Below are 21,000 nucleotides of genomic sequence, written 5' to 3'. Positions count from 1 at the left end.
AGAAGAAATCACAAAAATAATTGAGAATAATCATAAGAAGAAATATTAAATATTTCTATCAATAGATAAATTTTTAATAAATTTTTCATATATTTTAAAATATAAATAAATTTATCATTTATTATTGAGTACGTGATTTTGATTGAAGCTGTATATTTATTTATAAAATTATTTAATAATTTATTATAAAATAAAAAAATTAAGTGGCGTAATTGAGTGATATAGATTTGAATTATTATAAATCTAATGCTCATGGTTCAACAGTTTCTATAAATACAATATAGAACCTTATAGTCATAAAATTAAAAATAAATTTTTCTGATTGATAATTAATTTAAAAGATTAATAGTATAAACAGCTTTAAATACTTACTATATCTATTGAATAGTAATGTAATAATTAATTGATTTGAATATTTATCGCCGTTGGTAATGGGATGTACACTTTATAATACCAATTACTTGTCACTTATTAATAATACTAATAATTATATAATTATTAATATGAAAATAAAAAACACTGGTTTCAATGAGTACGTGAATTACCCGGGAAGAAATACTCAGATATGATATCTATGTCAATATGAAATCAGATATAAATTCGTGTATATGATCATGATATTTATGAATTTGAACCTGATCATATTTGATATTATGTATAATTATACATAACTGTAATTCATATTACAGATGATGTTGTATAAGACTATAGTAGAATATGAAAGGACATATATGATCGTATCTGATACAATGTAGATCAGATATGAGTCCATATACGATCAAATTCGAAACCATAGTAAAGTATATGGCTTTATGTAGAATTATATCTGATAGCATGTATGATCTCGCCTGATAATATGTATGCTTATATATGATCGTATCTGATAGTGTATATGATCATATATGAAACAATATTAATGTATGGAGCTTCATATACAATCATATCTGATAGTGTATATGATTGTATATAAAACAATACTAGAGTATAGAGCTTCATATATGATCATATCTGATACCATTTATGATCAGATATGAGTCCATATAAATCAAGTTCAGAACTATAGTAGAGTATGTGACTTATGTGTGACTATATCTGATATCATATATGAGCATACCTGGTATTACATATCATCATATCTAATATCTGATAGTATCTATGATCCCACCTGATAATATCTATGATCATATATGATTAGATATGAGTTCATTTAGGATCAAGTACGAAATTACAGTAAAGTATATGGCTTCATATGTGACTGTATATGAAAGCATGTATGATCATACCTGATGTTACATATAATCATATCTGATCGTGTATATGATTGTATATGAAACAATGGTAGAGTACAGAGTTTTATATGATCATATCTGATACCATGTATGATCAGATGAGTTCATATATGATCCTGTACGAAACTATAGTAGAGTATAGATTTATATATGATCATATCTGATACTATATATGATCAGATAATAAGTTGAACCTGATCAGGCACGAAAATATGCGATTATACATAACCACATCTGATCATATTTTATATCGCAGTAGCATGTATGATCATATACATTCATATCTGTTCATAGACAAGTATAAAAGTTTTTATACAGTATAATTAATATTGTATCTGAGTAATTTTATCCGGGTAATCATAATTATAAATAAAAAGATGTGTGAAGAAAAAATCATAGTTCATATCTCACATTGAGGTTTGATTATCGTCATAGGTGTTACGTTCACGACCTGCGTAAAACTTTCAGAGAAAATTTCAACTTGATTTTTTTTTATTTACGTTTTTTGCATTTAGTACGGCCACGTCGTCTGCGTGAAGTGTTTGGTCTCGCATCTGTTTTTTTAGAGGATCTGAAAGAAAAAATTTACTTAATTAATCAATTTATTATTACCAAACTAAGTAAACTCTACGATAATTTTTAGATAAAACATAATTTTGATCGATATTTTTAGTGCAAACAATTTTAAAAAATTTTAAACTAAAATTTGCAACATAAATAATTTTACAAGCAAGCAATGACTTGCGCAGATAAAAGTTGACAATATTTACAATTATTCAAATTTTTTTTTATTTAGTTAAAAAATTAAAAAAAAAAAATTTTAAGTCTGAATTTTATAAAAATTATAAATTTTACAGGCTACTAAACCGCGCAGGTAAAAGTAAATAGAATAGTAGTTATCGTTAAAGTGTTTTGATTAAACAAGTTAATTTTTTTACACGCGCGCCGGTGTAAAAATTTTGTTATTATCCGATTTCAAAATTATTATATTTCTTGCATCATTATTCGTAATTAGATTCGCTATCGTCTTATAGATAAATATCAACACTGCTTAATGATTAATTAAAACACTTTTTTGTGTTAATAAAATAAGGCGTAAAAAATTATTTTTGATATCGTATGATGTTTAAATTAAACAAAATTTTTAATATTTTTTTTTTATTCAAAACGAAGAGATGAGGAAATCAAGCGCACGCGCGCTGTGCCTTAATCGTAATTACGAAATTATTTTTTCGGCTATATAACTCACATTAAATCATCTCTACACTATTTGGATTACACTAAAGTGGGTTAAATTTTTACTAGTACAAAGAAAATTTATTAAGGAATGAATTCGACCCGGTATTAAGTCAATTAATTATTCTATTGGTTTAAAATAAATGATTTTAACTGAAGACAATAATGCTGCCATTGTCCTGTACGAGTCTTCGGAGCCACGATAACTCTCGAAAAATATAATACATTGGCCTAATTTTTTTTTAATAGCTTTGTATGTTTTGCCGCATGAACCCTATGGAAAATTAAATTCCGCGCATTTTCATCCCCTGACAAAATACCTCCGGACATAATATCCCCGACAAAATATCCTATCAGCATAATTTCTTCTGACAAAATAACCCATACCATCATAAGCACTAGAATAAACACGAAAATTTAGAAAAATCAACGATATGATTATTTGTACTATTCACAATTAATTTGGGTGCTTGTTTTTCAGTTAAATTGTGGGAATTTATAAATAAAAAATAAGTTTGGAAAATCCAAAAGGGCACGCCTCATAACGCTTATTTAATTTTAAAGTCAAAATAACTTGTATTCCTAAATTGTAGAGTAAAACAAAAAAAAATGTTTTTGCTACTATCACGCTACTGTTTATGTCAACATTTGACGTCAAAAAAATAGAAAGAAAGTAAAAAAGAGTTGTGCAAAAAAAGGCGTCTGGATGCAGCATCGGTAAAAGGTCCATGACAGAATATATTTATATATATGAGGTTTGCAAAACCATCCGTCAGAGGCAGCACCAGTGGAAAAAAACGTACACGGAATTTTGTATACAAAAATGCTATCAGTCATCACTTTTAATTTAATATTTAAAAAACGATAGAAACGATAGTGAATATCGAAAGGGTTTATCTTGAGGAAATTCTGAACAAAATAAAAAAAAAAACCGCTCTCGATACGATAATTTTTTCGGCAGTTATTCGGACTACATCCGAAAAAAGTTAATACATACAGACATCCGGACGTACAAGTAAAATTTATTTCAAACTCGTTTTTTCTTCAAAGTAGCAAAACAAATGTTTTTTAAAAAACGTAAAATAAGTTTTCTCAAGTTTTTTGTTGATATACGTGTACTCATATAATCTTATCGATGAAATATGAACGTAATAGAGTCATTTTAAGGCCAGAAAATTGCTTGACCTTGACGTGTTGAGAGTAGAGCACTACCTCAAACGCTTCGCGTTATGAGGCGTGCAATAACTACCTATTTAGAGTGCTAGTTTTTCAGGAAAATTGTGAAAATTATATTGAAAGATATTTTGTCGGGGATAGTATGTCCGGAGATATTTTTTCGGGGGATGAAAACGCGCATTACCGGAAAATTACTATCTAAATTCTTTTTTTTTAATTGTAATTAATAAAAAAACTGAAAACCGGTAATTCATTAAAAATTTAGCTGCCATTTTTATTTTTCTTTTCCTCCACCAACTACTGGTGGCAGCACTAGTGACAGCAGGATTAAAAAAAATAAAAAGCGATATCTAAAAAATGGCGGAATATTCAAAAAAATCTGAAAAACGTTGACTCTGCGGGTCAGTCCCAAACTTTCCTGGTGTTTTCGAGCTCAAGGAAAAAAAAGTGACGTTTCATTTTAATCTCCAAGAATTCGAGAAATTGAAAATAATCAATAAAGATCCGTTTTTAAAATTTTCCTTACGATTTTGATTGATAAATCCAATGTTTTTGGACAGAAATTAATAGAAATGGCCAAGATGAAGAGTCACGTGCTTTGAATAAAATCAGCGAGTTAGTATATGAAACATCCAGAAACAAATGTTAGAAGCAGTGATTTTTATAAATTTTTGATGACATTATTTAAACTAATGAACCGATTGCAATAATTTATACAGCGATCATCAAACAATACAAAGCCAAAGAGGCGGTATGAGTTTTGGAATATGAGGAATTACAATACGCGTTAGCCGAGAAAAATGAAATTGTTAGTTATATCCTTGAACTAATGAACCGATTTTCAAATTTAAGGCGGCAAAAAAATTAAACTAAAAATAAAAAATGAATAAAATAATAATAATTATCATGAGCAATTGAGGTGTGACCTTTTGGATTTTCCAATAATTTGCTAGTTTATAAAAATAATTTTTTTACCGCAACGTGATCTTAATAAATTTACAGTTGAAATAAATAAATTACCTGTGTACTCGATTAACAGTAACAGATGTATGTTTCTTTAATGTAAGATGTTGTTGAACCAATTCCGCAAGCTTTCCTTGTTGGGCTAACATCGATAAGAATGTGCATATAAACTCATCGTAATTATGCGTTCGTCTGCAATCATCAATCTACAAGAACATCAACACAAACGTAGTAGTTATTTATTAAATCTATATAAAGAGTACACATCTCTGCAGCAGCCTACAAAATTAACATTCAAAAATTTTTTCATCTCAACAATTCTTCCCATACTAATCACAGGGTAAACGACCCAGTAATTGACCGTAGCCCGGTTTTCGTAACCTTTTCAGTATTTTTTTTTTAATTTTACAAATGTAATTTTATGGAAACAATTAAATTAACGTTACTGTGATGTCAATAAATGCAGAAGTGAGGGTCGACATGGAGATCATGAATATCTCAGGGACGTAAAATTACAGATTTAATCGACTTTTATAAATTAACAAATAATCGGATTGACTGTTCTGCGGTACAAACAGATGTCAAGTTTAATGTTTATAATAAAAATCGTAGGAAAAACCTCCGGAATTATTAAGAGATCAGAAACTGGGCCACTTCAAAAAGATGTAAATTTCATAGAACTGCAACAAAGATGTCTTGTACGTAATTAGTCCAATTATTAATTAACAATTTCACTGTAAAAAAAAAATTTCGGTGCTCAATTTGAGAGCGGGAAGTTTTGAGGCTGGCCCGCAGGGATAACCGATGCCAAAATTTTTTTTCTGTACTGTAAATCTTAAACAATTGTACTCACACCCTCACACTCCGATCGGAGTTAATTTACTCCTTAAGTACACCATTTTAACATCAGTAAGAACACCCCTACACCAGCGAGGGTTCATTTTAGCATACGGAGAGAAGAGAATGGTAATAATTACGCAGATAATAATTTAATCACTACGTGACTGCCCAAATATCATTAATAAATTTATAGAATACGCAGAAAAAAAAATTTCTTGCCACAAAAAAATTTAATTTGCACCAAAAAATTTTATGCATTATCAATCAAATACAAAAATTGTCTTGGAGCGAGAAAAGATTTTTTTAGTTAAGAAATAATTCCTCGCACCAAGTCATTTTTTCTAGTTCTAAATGAATTTTTGTTTTCAATTCACAATGCAAAAAATTTATTGGGGTAAGTAAAAATTTTCTTTAGGCGAGTAAAGATTTTTTGTGTCAATGAATCCTTTTTTTTCTATGTACACTTTTTTGGCTTTGAGAAGCTTCCTAAAACCAAAAGGGAGTAGAAAAATCTGTCATTTTGGAATAAGTAACGCGATATAAATAATATAGCTATAAATTCAGTGACATTCAGTCATATTTAGTGACAGAATAATTAAAGTATTAATTTATTTAAAGAAAATAAATACGATCGTCTTTTTTCCCGCGTAATTTAAATGTAATTCGAATGATATAGATAAATCTATTTATCTCAATACTTGGCAATTAAAAAGAGTTTAAAGTATGAAAAGGCACAAAACCAAGTCAAGACCTATATAATGATACCAATTTCAATAACATTAACTAATTCTATCATATAGATATGGCGGGAACAAAATTTTCTTTATTCTCTTAATAATATAGATAATATTTTTCTAATAAAACTAACCCATGTTAAAATATGTTGATGTTAATATTTATTGTTTTATTTAAAAATTTTTTAAATCAGTTAAAAATTTATTTATTATTAATTAAATAACCTAATTTTTTAATTATAAAACCTTATTTTAATATTAATCTTACTACCTTGAATTGGAAGCAGCTTCATCGAAATTGTAATAATTCCAATGTAGCATATGAATGATTCCCATGCTAGCATAGGAATGATTACCATGCTAGCATGGCTAGCGTTACCATTCAAAATTGGACAAACTACTATCCCAGTGAACACATGAACTTATTTTGACGTCATACGTAGGTCATAGAAATGTCACGGCATCTGAAGTAAATTTGATGTCAATCTGACGTTCTACATGACTTTAATATGATTTGAAGCTTGTGACATCATATTGATGTAAGCATGACTCTTGTATGACGTCAGAGTTATGACTTATGTATTACGTACGTTGGACATAAAATCTACATCACATTATTACGTAATTAAGTCATTATCGTATATCATAATGACGTAATTTAAAAATCATACATTTATGTCAGTAGCAAAGTCACGGTTATACGTAATATGGATGTCACTCTTAAATCATATCTTTACATCAGTGACAAGTCAGTATTTTACGCAATGCTGATGTAATTTCCGAGTCATAGTTTTTTATCATATATTTATTAAAAGAAAACAATCATGGAATGAATTTTCAAAAATGTGTAAATGTGTAAAAATAACAATTAAACGTCGAACATTTTTGAGGCCAAAGTAATCGATAAACTCAATAATAGATTATTCAGACGTTTTAGATTACAACATTAGCGTGAGCATAAAAAAATTAATTTTATTTTTTTAAATGATATATCGAAAATATCATTTATGATGACAAAGAAAATGTAACGACAGTTTGAGCTCTTTTGATTTTATGATTCTAAAGTTTAGTATCACAATTTTTCAATCGATTAAATTTCATACGATTTTGTGGAATTATTTAATGTTTCGCAAAATTTTATATAAGATTTTTTAAATTTCACATCACAACAAAAAATTAAAAAATTTTATGAAACTTAAAACAATTTTAAACAATTATCATCGAGGCCGACAAATATTGTTTCTATAAATTTTCATATAAGTTCATGAAGTTTTTTAGAATTTTGTAAAAATCCTTCACGAAAACTTATGAACTCTGTCTTTTCCGGCATTTCACTCTAAATACATCAATTAAGCATGCGATTTGAACTCCCGTAATATGGACCATTTCTTCATCATTTAATGTTATCTAATCTTGTTTCTGAATTCACAATGCGTTCGCGCGGTAATAATCAAATCAAAAATTCGGCATTTCATTTTTTTTTTTCAAAAATATTTTATCCAAATTGATAATTTTTACATCACCCATATGTCATATTGACGTCATAGAATGTCACACAGACATCACATTTACGTCATGTATACGTCATTAGTTTTACATCATAATCTTACGTAAAAAAAGTGTGAAATAATGAGTCACACCTGACTCATTCGTGACTTATATCTTACGTGAATGATGATACAGTGTAAAGTCACTCTGACGTCAAATTTACGTCAATGTGTTTACTGGGTATGTCAAATAAATAATACGGCTAAAAAACTTGCGTTACCATGCTACGTGGTAATAATTACTATGTAACATTGGAAAATATACCATTCACTTCTCTCCGTGCACTGTTTTTTTTTTTTACAGTAAATAAATAAAATAAAAACTTACTTTATATTTATTTCTCTTATCATTTTCGTCTTTCAAACTCGTCTCACATATATTTATTTCTTGCTCAAGATTTTTTAATAAAGCCAACAAATCTTTTGGCGCGAAAGTGTGAGGTTCAAATAACTCCGGGTACTTTGAACAAAGTTTCGAGTCTATTTTTTCAACTTTTTTTTCTTCAGTAACAGTATCTCCATTACTTGTTTTAACTCTTGCATGAGGAATTCTAACTTCGCCAGACAAACAAACCTTTTTATGTAAATGTCCTGAGTCCGAGACAAGTCTTTTGCCATTAATATTTATATTGCCAAGAGACCGAGCTAATTAAAAAAAAAAATCATTAATTAAACAATAAAATTAACAAGCTCTTTATTATCATTTTTTTTTTTTTTATTTAAATTTAAAAAACTTACTAAGACCCGCTTCATTTTTTTCATCACCAGCAACACGAATTACGACGAACTTTTTAAAATCTTTTGTTGAAGTTGGACTACTTTGCCCGGAATTCCATCCCCATGCTGTAATAAAATAATTATAAATTTATTTTTGTTATATATTTATATTATTTTATAATATATATTGGCCTACTATTAAATGAGGTCACAAATGAATTAGCATCAATTAACTGTCGTGAGATTAAAAGTATAAATTGTCACGAAACACGAGAAACCTAACGGTTTAATGGTAGGTGTTAATTTACATGGAGAAACTTTTTTTCACAGACGCGATGAAGACGTCCATGGTCATCATCATCATCATCAGTATCTGGAGACACTCAGTACAGTAATATTGCGGTAATAATTACTAACAATGACTAGTGTACTTAATATTTCAATGAAAATATTATTATTTTTATTTACTATTGTGGTAACAGAGGGTTCAAAATGCCCACAATTAAGAAAACCGCATGATAATAGTTGTAGTAAATTCTATGACTGTATAAATTTACCTAACGGTGGATATGTTTGGGCACCGGCAAAATGTACTGATGGTCTTGTGAGTTATATTTATTTTTTTTATTTTTAAATTTGAATTTTAGAAACGTAGGATTATTAAATTTACGGTCTGAAGGACTAAAGTATTTTATGATTTTTTTGTGCTAAAATTTGGGGAGAAATTTTATCGTGTCAAGTTACGAACTGGACCCAGAGTATAGGAGAAATTTATATTGTGCTAATAAAAGTTTATTTGAAGTTCACTTTCTAAAATAGTTATTGAATAACTCGAAAATTTTGAATCGTAAAAATTTGAATTTAAATAATTTGAAATTCTTAATAAATTACGATACTGAAGTTAGCTGTCTAATAATTTTTCAATTTTTTTTTTAAACGATAAATTATAAAAAAAAAAAATTTTTTAAAATGGCACCTGTAGAATTTTTAATTTTTTAAATGTGCATATTTTTATTTTTTTTTTATTTTTTGGAATTGATATGTAAAAAAAATCCGAAAATTTTAATTGCCATTCAACTTCAGAATCATATTAAATTTGCTTTGAATTTTAAGGGAAATTTGCAACAGTGAAAATTGGTTTGAATTTTTTAGTAAATTTTAGAATACTCTTATTCAAAAGTTTGTAAACATACATAAGGTAAAAGCCCCTATACCCTATAAATTTTATTCTAATACTCGAAACTTCAAAAAATAACTATAAAAAAAAAAATATGGTTTTTCATTTTATTTGTTAATTTATATTGAGTGATTTAATCTCACTCCAATTAAAAGTGAGTGGGTATAGGGACTTTTACCTTATATGCATAAAAATAATTTTATAGTTTAAATAAAAAATTTTAAATTTATTTTGCTATTTATTAAAAATAGCAAAGAAATATTATGGTTCATTTTTGTATTCAAATGTTGGCTAAATACGTTATTGAAAACATCGAATTTCGATAACGGCCATATCATGCTGATCAGGCACCAGTTCTCGTCCGATCACTGAAGTTAAGCAGCATTGAGCATGGTCAGTACTTGGATGGGTGACCGCTTGGGAACACCATGTGCTGTTATCATTCTTTTTTTTTTTTTTTATTAATAATTATATCTTTGTAATCAAATCAATTTTCATATTCAAATAATATACATATTCGGGGTATCAACTGATGATACCCGCGGATAAATAGTTACAGAGTCATATATTGTCATATATGCACGGAAAAAAATAAACTTTAAAAATTACTATTTGATATTATAACCCGGGACCCGGTTGTCAATATGGGGAGTTTTAACATTCAAATAGCAAATTTTATACTACGTCTCGTCTATTTTCTAAGTATCAGTTACGATTTTTAAAGTTCAAATATTAATTTTTCTTGCATAAACAATAAATTTTCATACTTATTCTATAATTATTCACGTTTTAATCATAAATAAAAAAATTACTATTGAAAATGATGGTATTTACTTATCACTTTATCATTATATTACTTGTCATTCTCAATTTATATAGTTCATTTTTTTTCGTGTGTGAAAATAAAAAAAAATTTATACGTAGAGATCCAATTATTTTTCAAGCATCCGATTCTTTTTTCTATTGAGTAAAAAATTAATTTTTCAAAGCTGATTATTTTTAAATAAAATAAAATGTCTCAATAAAATTTTCTTTGCTCTAATATATTTTTCCCTATTCTTAATAATTAAAACCGCATCCACGAAACCTTAAAAAAAAAAAATTTATTTCTTACCCCGCGAATCCCGAAATATGAATAAGCACCAAAAAATATAATTTTGAATTCAAATTCATTACAATTTTTTAAATTAAAGGTTTTTCAACCACATCTACTCCTGTGTGTACTACCAGGTGACAACTGGACTTGTAACGACAGTGAATCAATAAACAACCAAGTTTCAAACAATAAAATTGTAATCATCGATTCAAATAACAAAACTGGAACCAACAGTCGACCGAATACCGCGGAACTAATTAACGATCCATCGCCCAAATTAAATACTTTCAATAGTCTAAGTAATTTACAGTTAATTATTCCATATCCTCTTAATGGAGTCAACGCTGCCAATAGAAAAGAAGCTTTCGAAATCTTGATACCAATGAAACAATCAACAAATAATTCAAACAATAAAAATAATACAAACAACAGTAAAGAATATTTGAATAAAATAATTTTCTATCAACATATCGGACCTTCTATAAAACAGTTCATATCTTTACCAACTAGAGATTATTCCGGAGTAAATCATAATGACTTATTTAATTATCTTGTTGAAAAATATATTTTAAGTCATAAATCATCAAGTAGCCCAATAGTTAATGAACTTAATGATAATAATAATTCTATTGACATGAAATTTGATGAAATTACGGGGGTAAATTCAAGTGAAATGATTTCATTGCAATCAAATTTAAATATAAATATAAATAATATCGATGAAATTGATGAGTTAACAAATGTGTTACTCATCAAAGGTAATTTAGGAGAAAAACAATACGTGACTATCGATAAATATAAATCATTAGCTTGTGACTTGAATATCGAGATACTAAAAGTAATTCCTTGTATGCGAGGACTGAGACTACCGAATACGACTGATTGTATGAAATATTACACCTGTAACATTGAATTGGCCAATGCACAAGTTTATGACTTTACCTGCCCGCCTTACACGGCCTTCAATACGCAATTGAGTATTTGCGATACGCAAAAGTATAAAATGTGTAAGAAAAATCATAAAAATAATGGGAGAGACAAAGAAGAAGAGGTAGTGGTTATTTCAAATGTTGCTGATGATTACGTCGGAGATGAGTACAATGACGCTGAAGATGAGGATGAGGATAAGGGTGAGGGTGAGAATGAAAAAGTAGACAAACCGTGTGAGACAACAGGTAAATTTTCGGACCGTACGTCGGAGAACTCTTACTACCTTTGCTACTCGTCGGAAGCTTCGGGAAATATCGAATCTATTCGCATGGTTTGTCCGAATGATTTGATTTTTTGTCAAGAGAGAAAAGTCTGTACCGCAAAACGTTTTTGCAATAATTGATAATTATTATTTTTAAAATTATGAATCTTTATATATTATTTGAGACTGTAATTATTTATAAGAAGTAATAAAGAATTTTTTTAAAAATATTTTGTTAAAATTTATAGTAATGTATGTAATTATTATTATATTTGTTTGTAAATAAAAAATTTTATTGGTGGATGGAATATGAAAAGTCATTCTTTTTTAAAACCGTAATCAGTTTTTGATAATTGTGTGTTTAGTAAAGTCTTGCTATGAAATTTCTCGTATTTAAAAACTAATTAGACATCCCGAGTCAAAATATTAGACGTAAGTTGAACGGTCTTAACGTTTTAAACGTAAATTGAACGTTTTTAACGTTTTGAAAGTGAATTGAACGATTTTTTTGTATTTTGGTTCGTAAAAAATTGGTAATTTCATGAGTTATGATTTTAGTTTTTTGGAATGCTTATGTTTGCTTATTGTAAGTTGTTGGATTCTCTGTACAAAAATCAATCTTTATTCTTATGCATATTTTATTAAACATTTCTCTTTACTAAATATTCTGTTCGAAATAATATTTCGAACAGTGTTGCATTTAAGTTGTAGTATATATATTTAAGTTGAGTTCAAAATATGTATATGTTTACTTAAGGATAAGAAAGCTAGTATGGATCAAATTTTATGACCTTAGGTACTTGGGTCGACGAGAGATTCCAAGTAAATGCAAGGCAATATGTTTTTCTTCATTTGCACTCATATATATATATTTTGAACTTAGAGATCTTTGTTATATAAAAAGAGGAGAGGTTGTTGGACCTCAGCGTTAAATAATATTAAAAGAATAAGTTAGTCTAAGCTAAATCTCTTACGAGTGAAGACATACCCTAGAGCGCGTATTTTAATAAAAGATATAATATTCATTTGTTTAATAAATTGATTTGTTTCATTCACGATTACCATACCTAAATTCCCAACATAAGTCTAAATAGGTTTTAGTTACGTTTTCGATTTATGATACTTCAATCTACGTTTTGAATAAGTTGAAAGCTGTCAAATTGAGGTTTTAATGTCCAAAACGTTCAATTTACGTTTAAAACGTTCAATTTATGTTTAAAACGTTAAGAACGTTCAATTTACGTCTAATATTTCGACTTGGGATGAAAAAGAAAAATTTCAATTAAAATTATGGTTTTTTGAACAGTCATCAGATTTTAAAAAATTAAAATTCATTGACTAATAAAGAAAATTAATGAAATGAAATAGATTGTGATGTTAATTTTTATAACGTTTATGACTTGGAAATTCAAAGTTATGTAAAAATAAAGTTTGTAAGTAAATTAAATTATTATCATATTTATATTTCATGTTTGTGGCTGATTTCAAATTGTTTATGAATTTAAGTAATTTACTTTTAAATTTCAAGGAAAATTTTTAACAGTAAGATAAGAGACCCAGTACCCAATCAGGGAATTAGTACCCGATCACTTATGTATTTGTATATCTATATATTTACTAAATTTTACTAAATATAGATATACAAATGGTTGCGTAACAACATATCCGCGACAAAATATCCGCCGACAAAATAACCACACGACGAAATATCCGCGGAAATGATATCCGATGAATAAAAGATCTACGGACAGAATATCCTGAAAATGAACATACCAAAGATATGAATTCATCAGATCAAAATTTTTATAGTTAAAATAACAGTAGAAGAAAGTTATTAAAATCATATTTTATAAACATTTATCATTTAATTCATTAAATACTTGATGCGAAAATACATATGATTGATACATACACACTCTCTAAACATGAATTAGTGAAAATAAGTGAATATTCAGTAATTCCAAGTGCAAACCGAACCACTAATTTCAAAAAGTGGTTCGGTTGGCACTCAGAATTTGTGAATATTCACTTATTTATTCATGTTTAGAGAGTAAATAGGTGTGAAATATAGCGCTCTTTTTTCACGAAATTTTTGTGTGTGCAATAAAATATCTATGGACAAAATATCCTGAAAATTGACGTAACAAAGGGATGAATTCATCACATCAAACTTTTCATAGTTAAAATAACAGTTTTTTACGGATAGGGTAGAAGTACCATTTATAGCCACTGCTCCATTTTTGGACATTTAATACTTTATTTTAATCAACGAAAAAGTATAAAACAAAATTTTAATTTTAATAGAGGGATAAAAGTATCTTTGAACACATCTTAGAAATTAATTATAATATTGCGTCTTTTACTTATTATTTTATTTAAATTTTCAAAGTGTCCAAAACTGGCCCTAAAGTGTCCAAAAACGGTAACTCTACCCTATTTTGTCTACAGACTTTTTGTCCGCATATATTTCGTCTGATGAATATTTCGTCAATGGATATTTTTTTGCGGATATTTTGTCCACGGATATCTAAGCGTGTCACCATACAAATATATGGAGTGATTGGGTACTAGTTCGCTGATCGAGTACTGGGTACTTTACCTTATAAATTAAAATTTTTTATCTTGTAGATTTGAAAGTAGTAAAAAAATATTATGGTTCATTTTTGTATTGAAATGTTGGGTAAGTACGTTATTGCAAACTCCAATTTTCGATAACGGCCATATCATGCTGATCAGGCACCAGTTCTCGTCCGATCACTGAAGTTAAGCAGCATTGAGCATGGTCAGTACTTGGATGGGTGACCGCTTGGGAACACCATGTGCTGTTATCATTCTCTTTTTTTTTTTTGACAATTATATATTTGTATCCAAGTAAAATATTTTAAAAGACCAAACTTATAGTAAATAAACAAAAAATAATTTTGTTTAATTAAAATTTTCTAGCAAGTCTTGTCTCTACCATCATTTTAATATTAAATATCATTAGTCTCCAGTAATTATTTAATTATAAAATATCTTTTACTCATATATTTCTCAACTGATTACAATGATAATCTTTTTAAAAAATTTTCAAATCAGAAATAATTAAGCTTAGATTTTTCTCTGAACTACTTTCCAATTGAAAGTCGCAGCTCACTTCCGTAAAATTAAAATTATAAATAATTTTAGCTAATGAACTTTAATATTCTTCTGCTCGACTCATTATACGATAATTATTTAATGCTTCCATTTATTTACAATAAGAAGACTTTTTACCCCCACCCGCTTCGCTGGACGTCACCTAAATCTAATTGAATCAGTTTCGAGTAAAGAAATTTAGTAATTTTCGCTATTGATACAAACAATAAAAACCGTCTCATTTATATTAATTTTCTGTTAAAAATGTCGATAACGATAATGAATAATTAAAAAATAAAACTGCAGTATTTATATTTTAAGTATCAAAGCACTTTTTCTATTGTTATGTTAAATATATATAAATAATTGTTCTATGAATTGGAAATTGATCAATTTGCTTGCTTATGTTGTTGCCCAATGGATAAATAAAAAGAAATAATATGAAAATTTGATATGATACTGAAGTTAGCCGACGTCCAATAGTTTTTGGATTTTTTTTTAATCAATAAATTATAAAAAAAAAATATTTTAAAAAATTGCACGTATAATTTTTTAAATTTTCTACTTGTGCATTTTTTTAATTTTGTTTTTTTTGTAATTGACTTTCCAAAAAAAAATCCAAAAATTTTTAATTGTCTTCTAACTTCAAGATCATGAAGTTACCCGACGTCTAATAATTTTTGAATTTTTCTTATAACGACAAATTAAAATAAAAAAAATATTTGAAAAAATTTTACCCATAGATTTTTTTAATTTTCTACATGTGCATTTTTTTTTCTTTTTTTTTTTTTGTAATTGACGTCCAAAAAAAAAATTCAAAAATTTTTAATTGTCTTCCAAGTTCAAGATCATGAAGTTACCCGACGTCTAATAATTTTTGAATTTTTCTCAAAACGACAAATCAAAAAAAAAATATATTTTAAAAAATTGCACCCGTAGATTTTTTAATTCTCTACATGTTAATTTTTTTATTTTTGTTTTTTTTGTAATTGACTTGTCCAAAAAAAAATCCGAAAATTACTAATTGTCTGTTAACTTCAGGCTCATATAATTGTTCTATGAATTGAAAATTGATTAATTAGCTTGCTCATGTCATTGTTCAATAAATGAATAAAAAGCAACAAATAATAAGGAAATAGGATCATAACAACTATATATACATATATAAATACATATATTTTTACCTTGAGTGGGTGAATTAAAAGCTGATCCAATTTCCGATGAAGTATCCGTGCTGGAAGAACTGTGTGCCGGAGAAGTTTGAATACGTAGTGGAGTTGCATAATCCAATGCACACATTACAACTTTTTCAATAGTAGTAGACTCAGTTTTAACATTATTAGTATTGGCATTGGCATTTTCATTGTTAATATCAGCATGTGAATCCGTATTTGATTGCTCAACATTAACAGCAGGTACACTGAATGTTATCTCTGATTCGTTTTTCACTTCATTTTTACAATCATCTTCAGTTTTTAATTTTTTATCACTTTTATCCTCATTGTTTTTATCCCCTACCGCTAAATTATCCTGATGATTGTGATTATTATGATTATTATGATGATGACCATTTATATTCGCATTATTATTGTGATGATGACTACTGTTGCTTAATTTGACTAATTGCTGAAGCGCTTCGACGACAATTTGACGATTTGTTTTGAGCATCGTCAGTTTATGGGAAATAGCAAGTCTACGATCTGGCACTACGGCCATTAAATTGAATCTTATGTCTTGCAATTGTTCGCCAGTTGATATGCCAAGACGATCAGTGATAACGCGACGAAATTGTTCGGTCCACTCTTCGTGTTCTTTCCAGGGCCCGTGATCCATTGGATAAGGTTTCAATCCGTCTAATTCAAATAGTCGGCCGTTAATTGGTACGTAACTGACAAAGTGAAATGCCTCGCCGGTGAAACGTCCCGTTGACACACCAGTATTTTTATCCTGCCGTCGTTTTGCTTGTGGCATTGCATGGGAATTGTGCGCGCAAGCTAACTCTGGTGTGTTACCTATTGCCCAGCCTTTGTTTTCTGGGCACATTCCTGATGTGTGAAGTTTTAGACGTGACAGTGTTGTGCCGAGATGAATATTTGGGCAGTTTAGTAGTACGGATAATAATGCATGGGTCGCACAACTGTTGGGTACAACCTGTAATTATATTTAAATTAATTATTTGAATATTAAATTTTTTTTTTCATTAAACACAACTGCGCAAGTAGAGAATTTACGTGAACTTTTTATTATTAAGGATCGGGAAAAATAAAAAAATTAATTGTTCATTACTGACATATATTTAAGATTTTTAAGTATGAGTTAAAAATCTTTAAGGTAAAAGCCCCTATACCCGCTCAGTACCATTAGTCGCTCACTTTAACTGTTTAAGGCGTATTTTTATAATTTTTATAAAAAAAAATTGCAACTAAAAATATTATTATTGATAAATAATTATTTGTGAATCTAAATATATTAAAATATGATACATCAAATTATTTTATAATAGATTATAAATTTAAATTAAATGACTGTTTTCAAAATCCTGCTCAGCCGGGCATTTTTTACTTTAAACGTTCATTCGTTAGATTAAATTTAGGCTACGTCAAATTTTTTAAGAACTGTTATAACTATATCTTATTAAATACATTTTTAAAATTCATGAAATTTTATATTATGAAAGAATAAAGTAGTATAATTTATAAATTATTTGTCCAAATCAATAAACTTATCATAGTTTAATTGATATTGTCTTTGAGCGACTATAGGGCCATGTGTTGATCAAGTAATGGTACATCACAACTTTTAGTGAGCGACTATGGGTATTAGGGTGCTTCGTTTCCGGCGAAAGTATTTTTTTCGTTGTTCATCAATCAAAATATTATTCCTTATGCTAAAACAAAAATTCTTGCCAAGTTTGAGCTCTTAATTTCAATCCTAAGTACTTTCCATTTGATTTCACAGATTTCCCATTTAAAATACACGTAAATTAAATTACTTTTTTTTTAACTTTCTAATACTCAGCTGCGTTTTATGATATCGACGCGGTTTTGGTCGCAAATTGTAGGGCATTTGATGTTCTTCAAAAGTGCCCATAGTTACTTAGCTGTAATTCCAGCTGTTTCACTTGTGTCCGTTGCGGAAGTCATTTTTCCTATGAAATTGACCTTTATTGGCTTGCAGAACGTAAACCAATGAAAGTACACTAAAAATGTTAATGGGAATTTTATAGGAAATTTTATTCCCTTTAAAAAAAGTCCTATGAGTCAAGTCGCTAAAGTCCATAGTTTCCGAGTTATAGTAATTTTAATAATTTGAAAAATAAAATATCAATTATAATTTTTCTTTTATATTATATTTTTCAAATTATTAAAATTACTATAACTCGGAAACTATGGACTTTAGCGACTTGACTCATAGGACTTTTTTTAAAGGGAATAAAATTTCCTATAAAATTCCCATTAACATTTTTAGTGTACTTTCATTGGTTTACGTTCTGCAAGCCAATAAAGGTCAATTTCATAGGAAAAATGACTTCCGCAACGGACACAAGTGAAACAGCTGGAATTACAGCTAAGTAACTATGGGCACTTTTGAAGAACATCAAATGCCCTACAATTTGCGACCAAAACCGCGTCGATATCATAAAACGCAGCTGAGTATTAGAAAGTTAAAAAAAAAGTAATTTAATTTACGTGTATTTTAAATGGGAAATCTGTGAAATCAAATGGAAAGTACTTAGGATTGAAATTAAGAGCTCAAACTTGGCAAGAATTTTTGTTTTAGCATAAGGAATAATATTTTGATTGATGAACAACGAAAAAAATACTTTCGCCGGAAACGAAGCACCCTAATGGGTATACTCAAGGACCTTATTTAAAAAATTAATAATAATTAATTATCAAGATTATTCTTCAAACTTAAATTTTATTCTAATACTCGAAACTTCAAAAAATAACTATAAAAAAAAATATGGTTTTTCATATTGTTTAATCATTTATATTGAGTAATTAAATATCACTCTAATGAAAAGTGAGCGGGTATAGGGGCTTTTACCTCAACTCGGAAAATAAAATCTTGCGATATTTTTTAAAAATTATTTTATCCGCGGAATCAATTAAGCGTTTGAGGAACAAAAATTAAGAAAAATGATTTTCATCAGCGACAATAGGTGGGGCCTCACTTTTAGCTTTATTTTTTATCAATATGCGCATAAAGATTTTTAAAATTCTTCAGTGTAAAATGCATTGTCAAAAATTTTATTTTTATTAATATAAAAATTTGTTACGAGTGTGGATGTAACAGACGTCAGACAAATTTAAAATTATAAATGAATAGAGTAAATAATTTGAAAAATAATCTTTATAAAAAATTTTTAAATTTTATCTTACAAAAATTTTATTCATTTATTCAAAAATTTTAAAAACTGCCAAGTGTCAGCTGCATTCACACATAAAAAATGAAAATAATTACGGTTTTAAATAAAAAACATTCACCTGTTGCGCAAAGAAAATATTATTGACAACATCTTCGTCTTTAACAAAACTCTCGTCTTGCTCAACAACTTTGCGACGTGACCGTCGTTCTTCTATCCAACGGAACAAAAATATGAATCCATAAACGGGTCCTTCTAATGATTTTTGTAAATCATAAATTTCTTCGACCTGGACTCCTTTTACCCCGAAGTCTTCCAACAGTAGTGTAAATAATCCTGTAAAAAATTATTTCCAATCAATCCCCTGTCAACAAACATTACAATGACTTGCGCTCATAACGTCAACATAAAAAATATCTTATTGTAAAAACATGATCCTGAAGTCAACATGAGTGTAAATAAAGCAGATAACAGATAAATTTAAAATTATTAATAAATAGAGTAAACAATTAATAAAAAATGTATTTAAATTTCAAATGTCTGCTAACTCTACTGTCATTTAATAAAATTAAATTTAAAAAAATATGAGTGTGAATGTAATAGACATCAGACAAATTTCAAATTATAAATAAATAGAGTAAAAAAGTAATAAAATAAAATTTTTTAAAAATGCGCATTAAAAACATTTTAAAATTAATAAGTGAATTTTTTCAAATATTATTTTTTTAATTATTTACTCTATTTATTTATAATTTTAAATTTATTTGATGTCTGTTGCATTCACACTCGTAAGATAACAAACAATTAAAAATTTTCGGATTTTTTTTTTCAACAAATGAATTAAAAAGAAAAAAAACTAAAAAAAATGCACATACAAAAAATTAAAAAATCTACAAGTGCAATTTTTCAAAATATTTTTTTTTTATTATTTATCCTTTTGAAAAAAATCCAAAAATTATTGGATGCCAGCTAACTTCAGTAACACACAAAATACCGCAATAATTTGCGCTCATGACGTCAACATAAAAAATATTGTATTGTAAAAAGGTAAACAATCAAAAACAATCTTTACATAATCCTAAAAAACAAAAAAAACAAACGCAATACCAGGGTCACTTTCCAGTTCCAGCCATCCTTCAGTCAATCGATTAATATCAACCGGCATTTTAAAATAAATTATTTATCTTCGTATATTCATATTATTTTATTTAGTAACTTAAACATTATATATTAATGTTCTTATATATAATCTGTCACAATTCACAAGTCGCCATATTTAACTACCAAAACATCAATCATATGTTCACATACCAGCGCAGCCGCGGCAAAAGCTTCAACTTTCAAATAAAAAAAAATTACCGCCAAATTATCTGTCAGTTTAAACGTCAGATTTAAATTTCAGTCATTTCAAAAACTATTTGATAAATACCCGCATAATTAAATACCCAAAGGACAATTAGACTGTAAATACTGTAATTAATGAATAAAAATTTAAATAATTATTATTATTTGCGCAAATGCAGTGTATGGCCATGCGCATTACAAAG

At 27.9% G+C, this 21,000-nt stretch overlaps 2 protein-coding genes and 2 non-coding genes across 4 annotated transcripts; 3 read left to right on the top strand and 1 right to left on the bottom strand.

Annotated features, from left to right (window-relative positions):
• Window positions 1-137: 137 nt before the first annotated feature.
• LOC130672371 (ubiquitin carboxyl-terminal hydrolase calypso) lies at window positions 138-20,754 on the bottom strand. Its single transcript, XM_057476920.1, has 7 exons — window positions 20,561-20,754; window positions 19,575-19,789; window positions 16,269-17,235; window positions 8,524-8,628; window positions 8,114-8,430; window positions 4,722-4,870; window positions 138-1,860 (listed from the first exon to the last, which is right to left on the bottom strand). Exons 1-7 carry the CDS (start codon window positions 20,616-20,618, stop codon window positions 1,782-1,784), a joined length of 1,890 nt encoding a protein of 629 aa, XP_057332903.1. The 5' UTR covers window positions 20,619-20,754; the 3' UTR covers window positions 138-1,781.
• Window positions 8,849-12,267, top strand: LOC130672373 (putative uncharacterized protein DDB_G0289963). The gene is made up of 2 exons (XM_057476922.1): window positions 8,849-9,106; window positions 10,873-12,267. The coding sequence occupies exons 1-2, from the start codon at window positions 8,921-8,923 to the stop codon at window positions 12,106-12,108; spliced, it is 1,422 nt and encodes a 473-aa protein (XP_057332905.1). The 5' UTR covers window positions 8,849-8,920; the 3' UTR covers window positions 12,109-12,267.
• On the top strand, window positions 10,001-10,121 carry LOC130672563 (5S ribosomal RNA). Its single transcript, XR_008990743.1, has one exon. It is a non-coding gene; the product is annotated as a 5S ribosomal RNA (ribosomal RNA).
• On the top strand, window positions 14,678-14,798 carry LOC130672562 (5S ribosomal RNA). The gene has a single exon (XR_008990742.1). It is a non-coding gene; the product is annotated as a 5S ribosomal RNA (ribosomal RNA).
• Window positions 20,755-21,000: the final 246 nt, after the last annotated feature.

Source organism: Microplitis mediator, chromosome 7 (assembly GCF_029852145.1).
Source record: "Microplitis mediator isolate UGA2020A chromosome 7, iyMicMedi2.1, whole genome shotgun sequence".
Taxonomy (NCBI): Eukaryota; Metazoa; Arthropoda; class Insecta; order Hymenoptera; family Braconidae; genus Microplitis; species Microplitis mediator.
The sequence above is the reverse complement of the archived record's forward strand: the minus strand, read 5'-3'. Positions and strand labels throughout refer to the sequence as shown.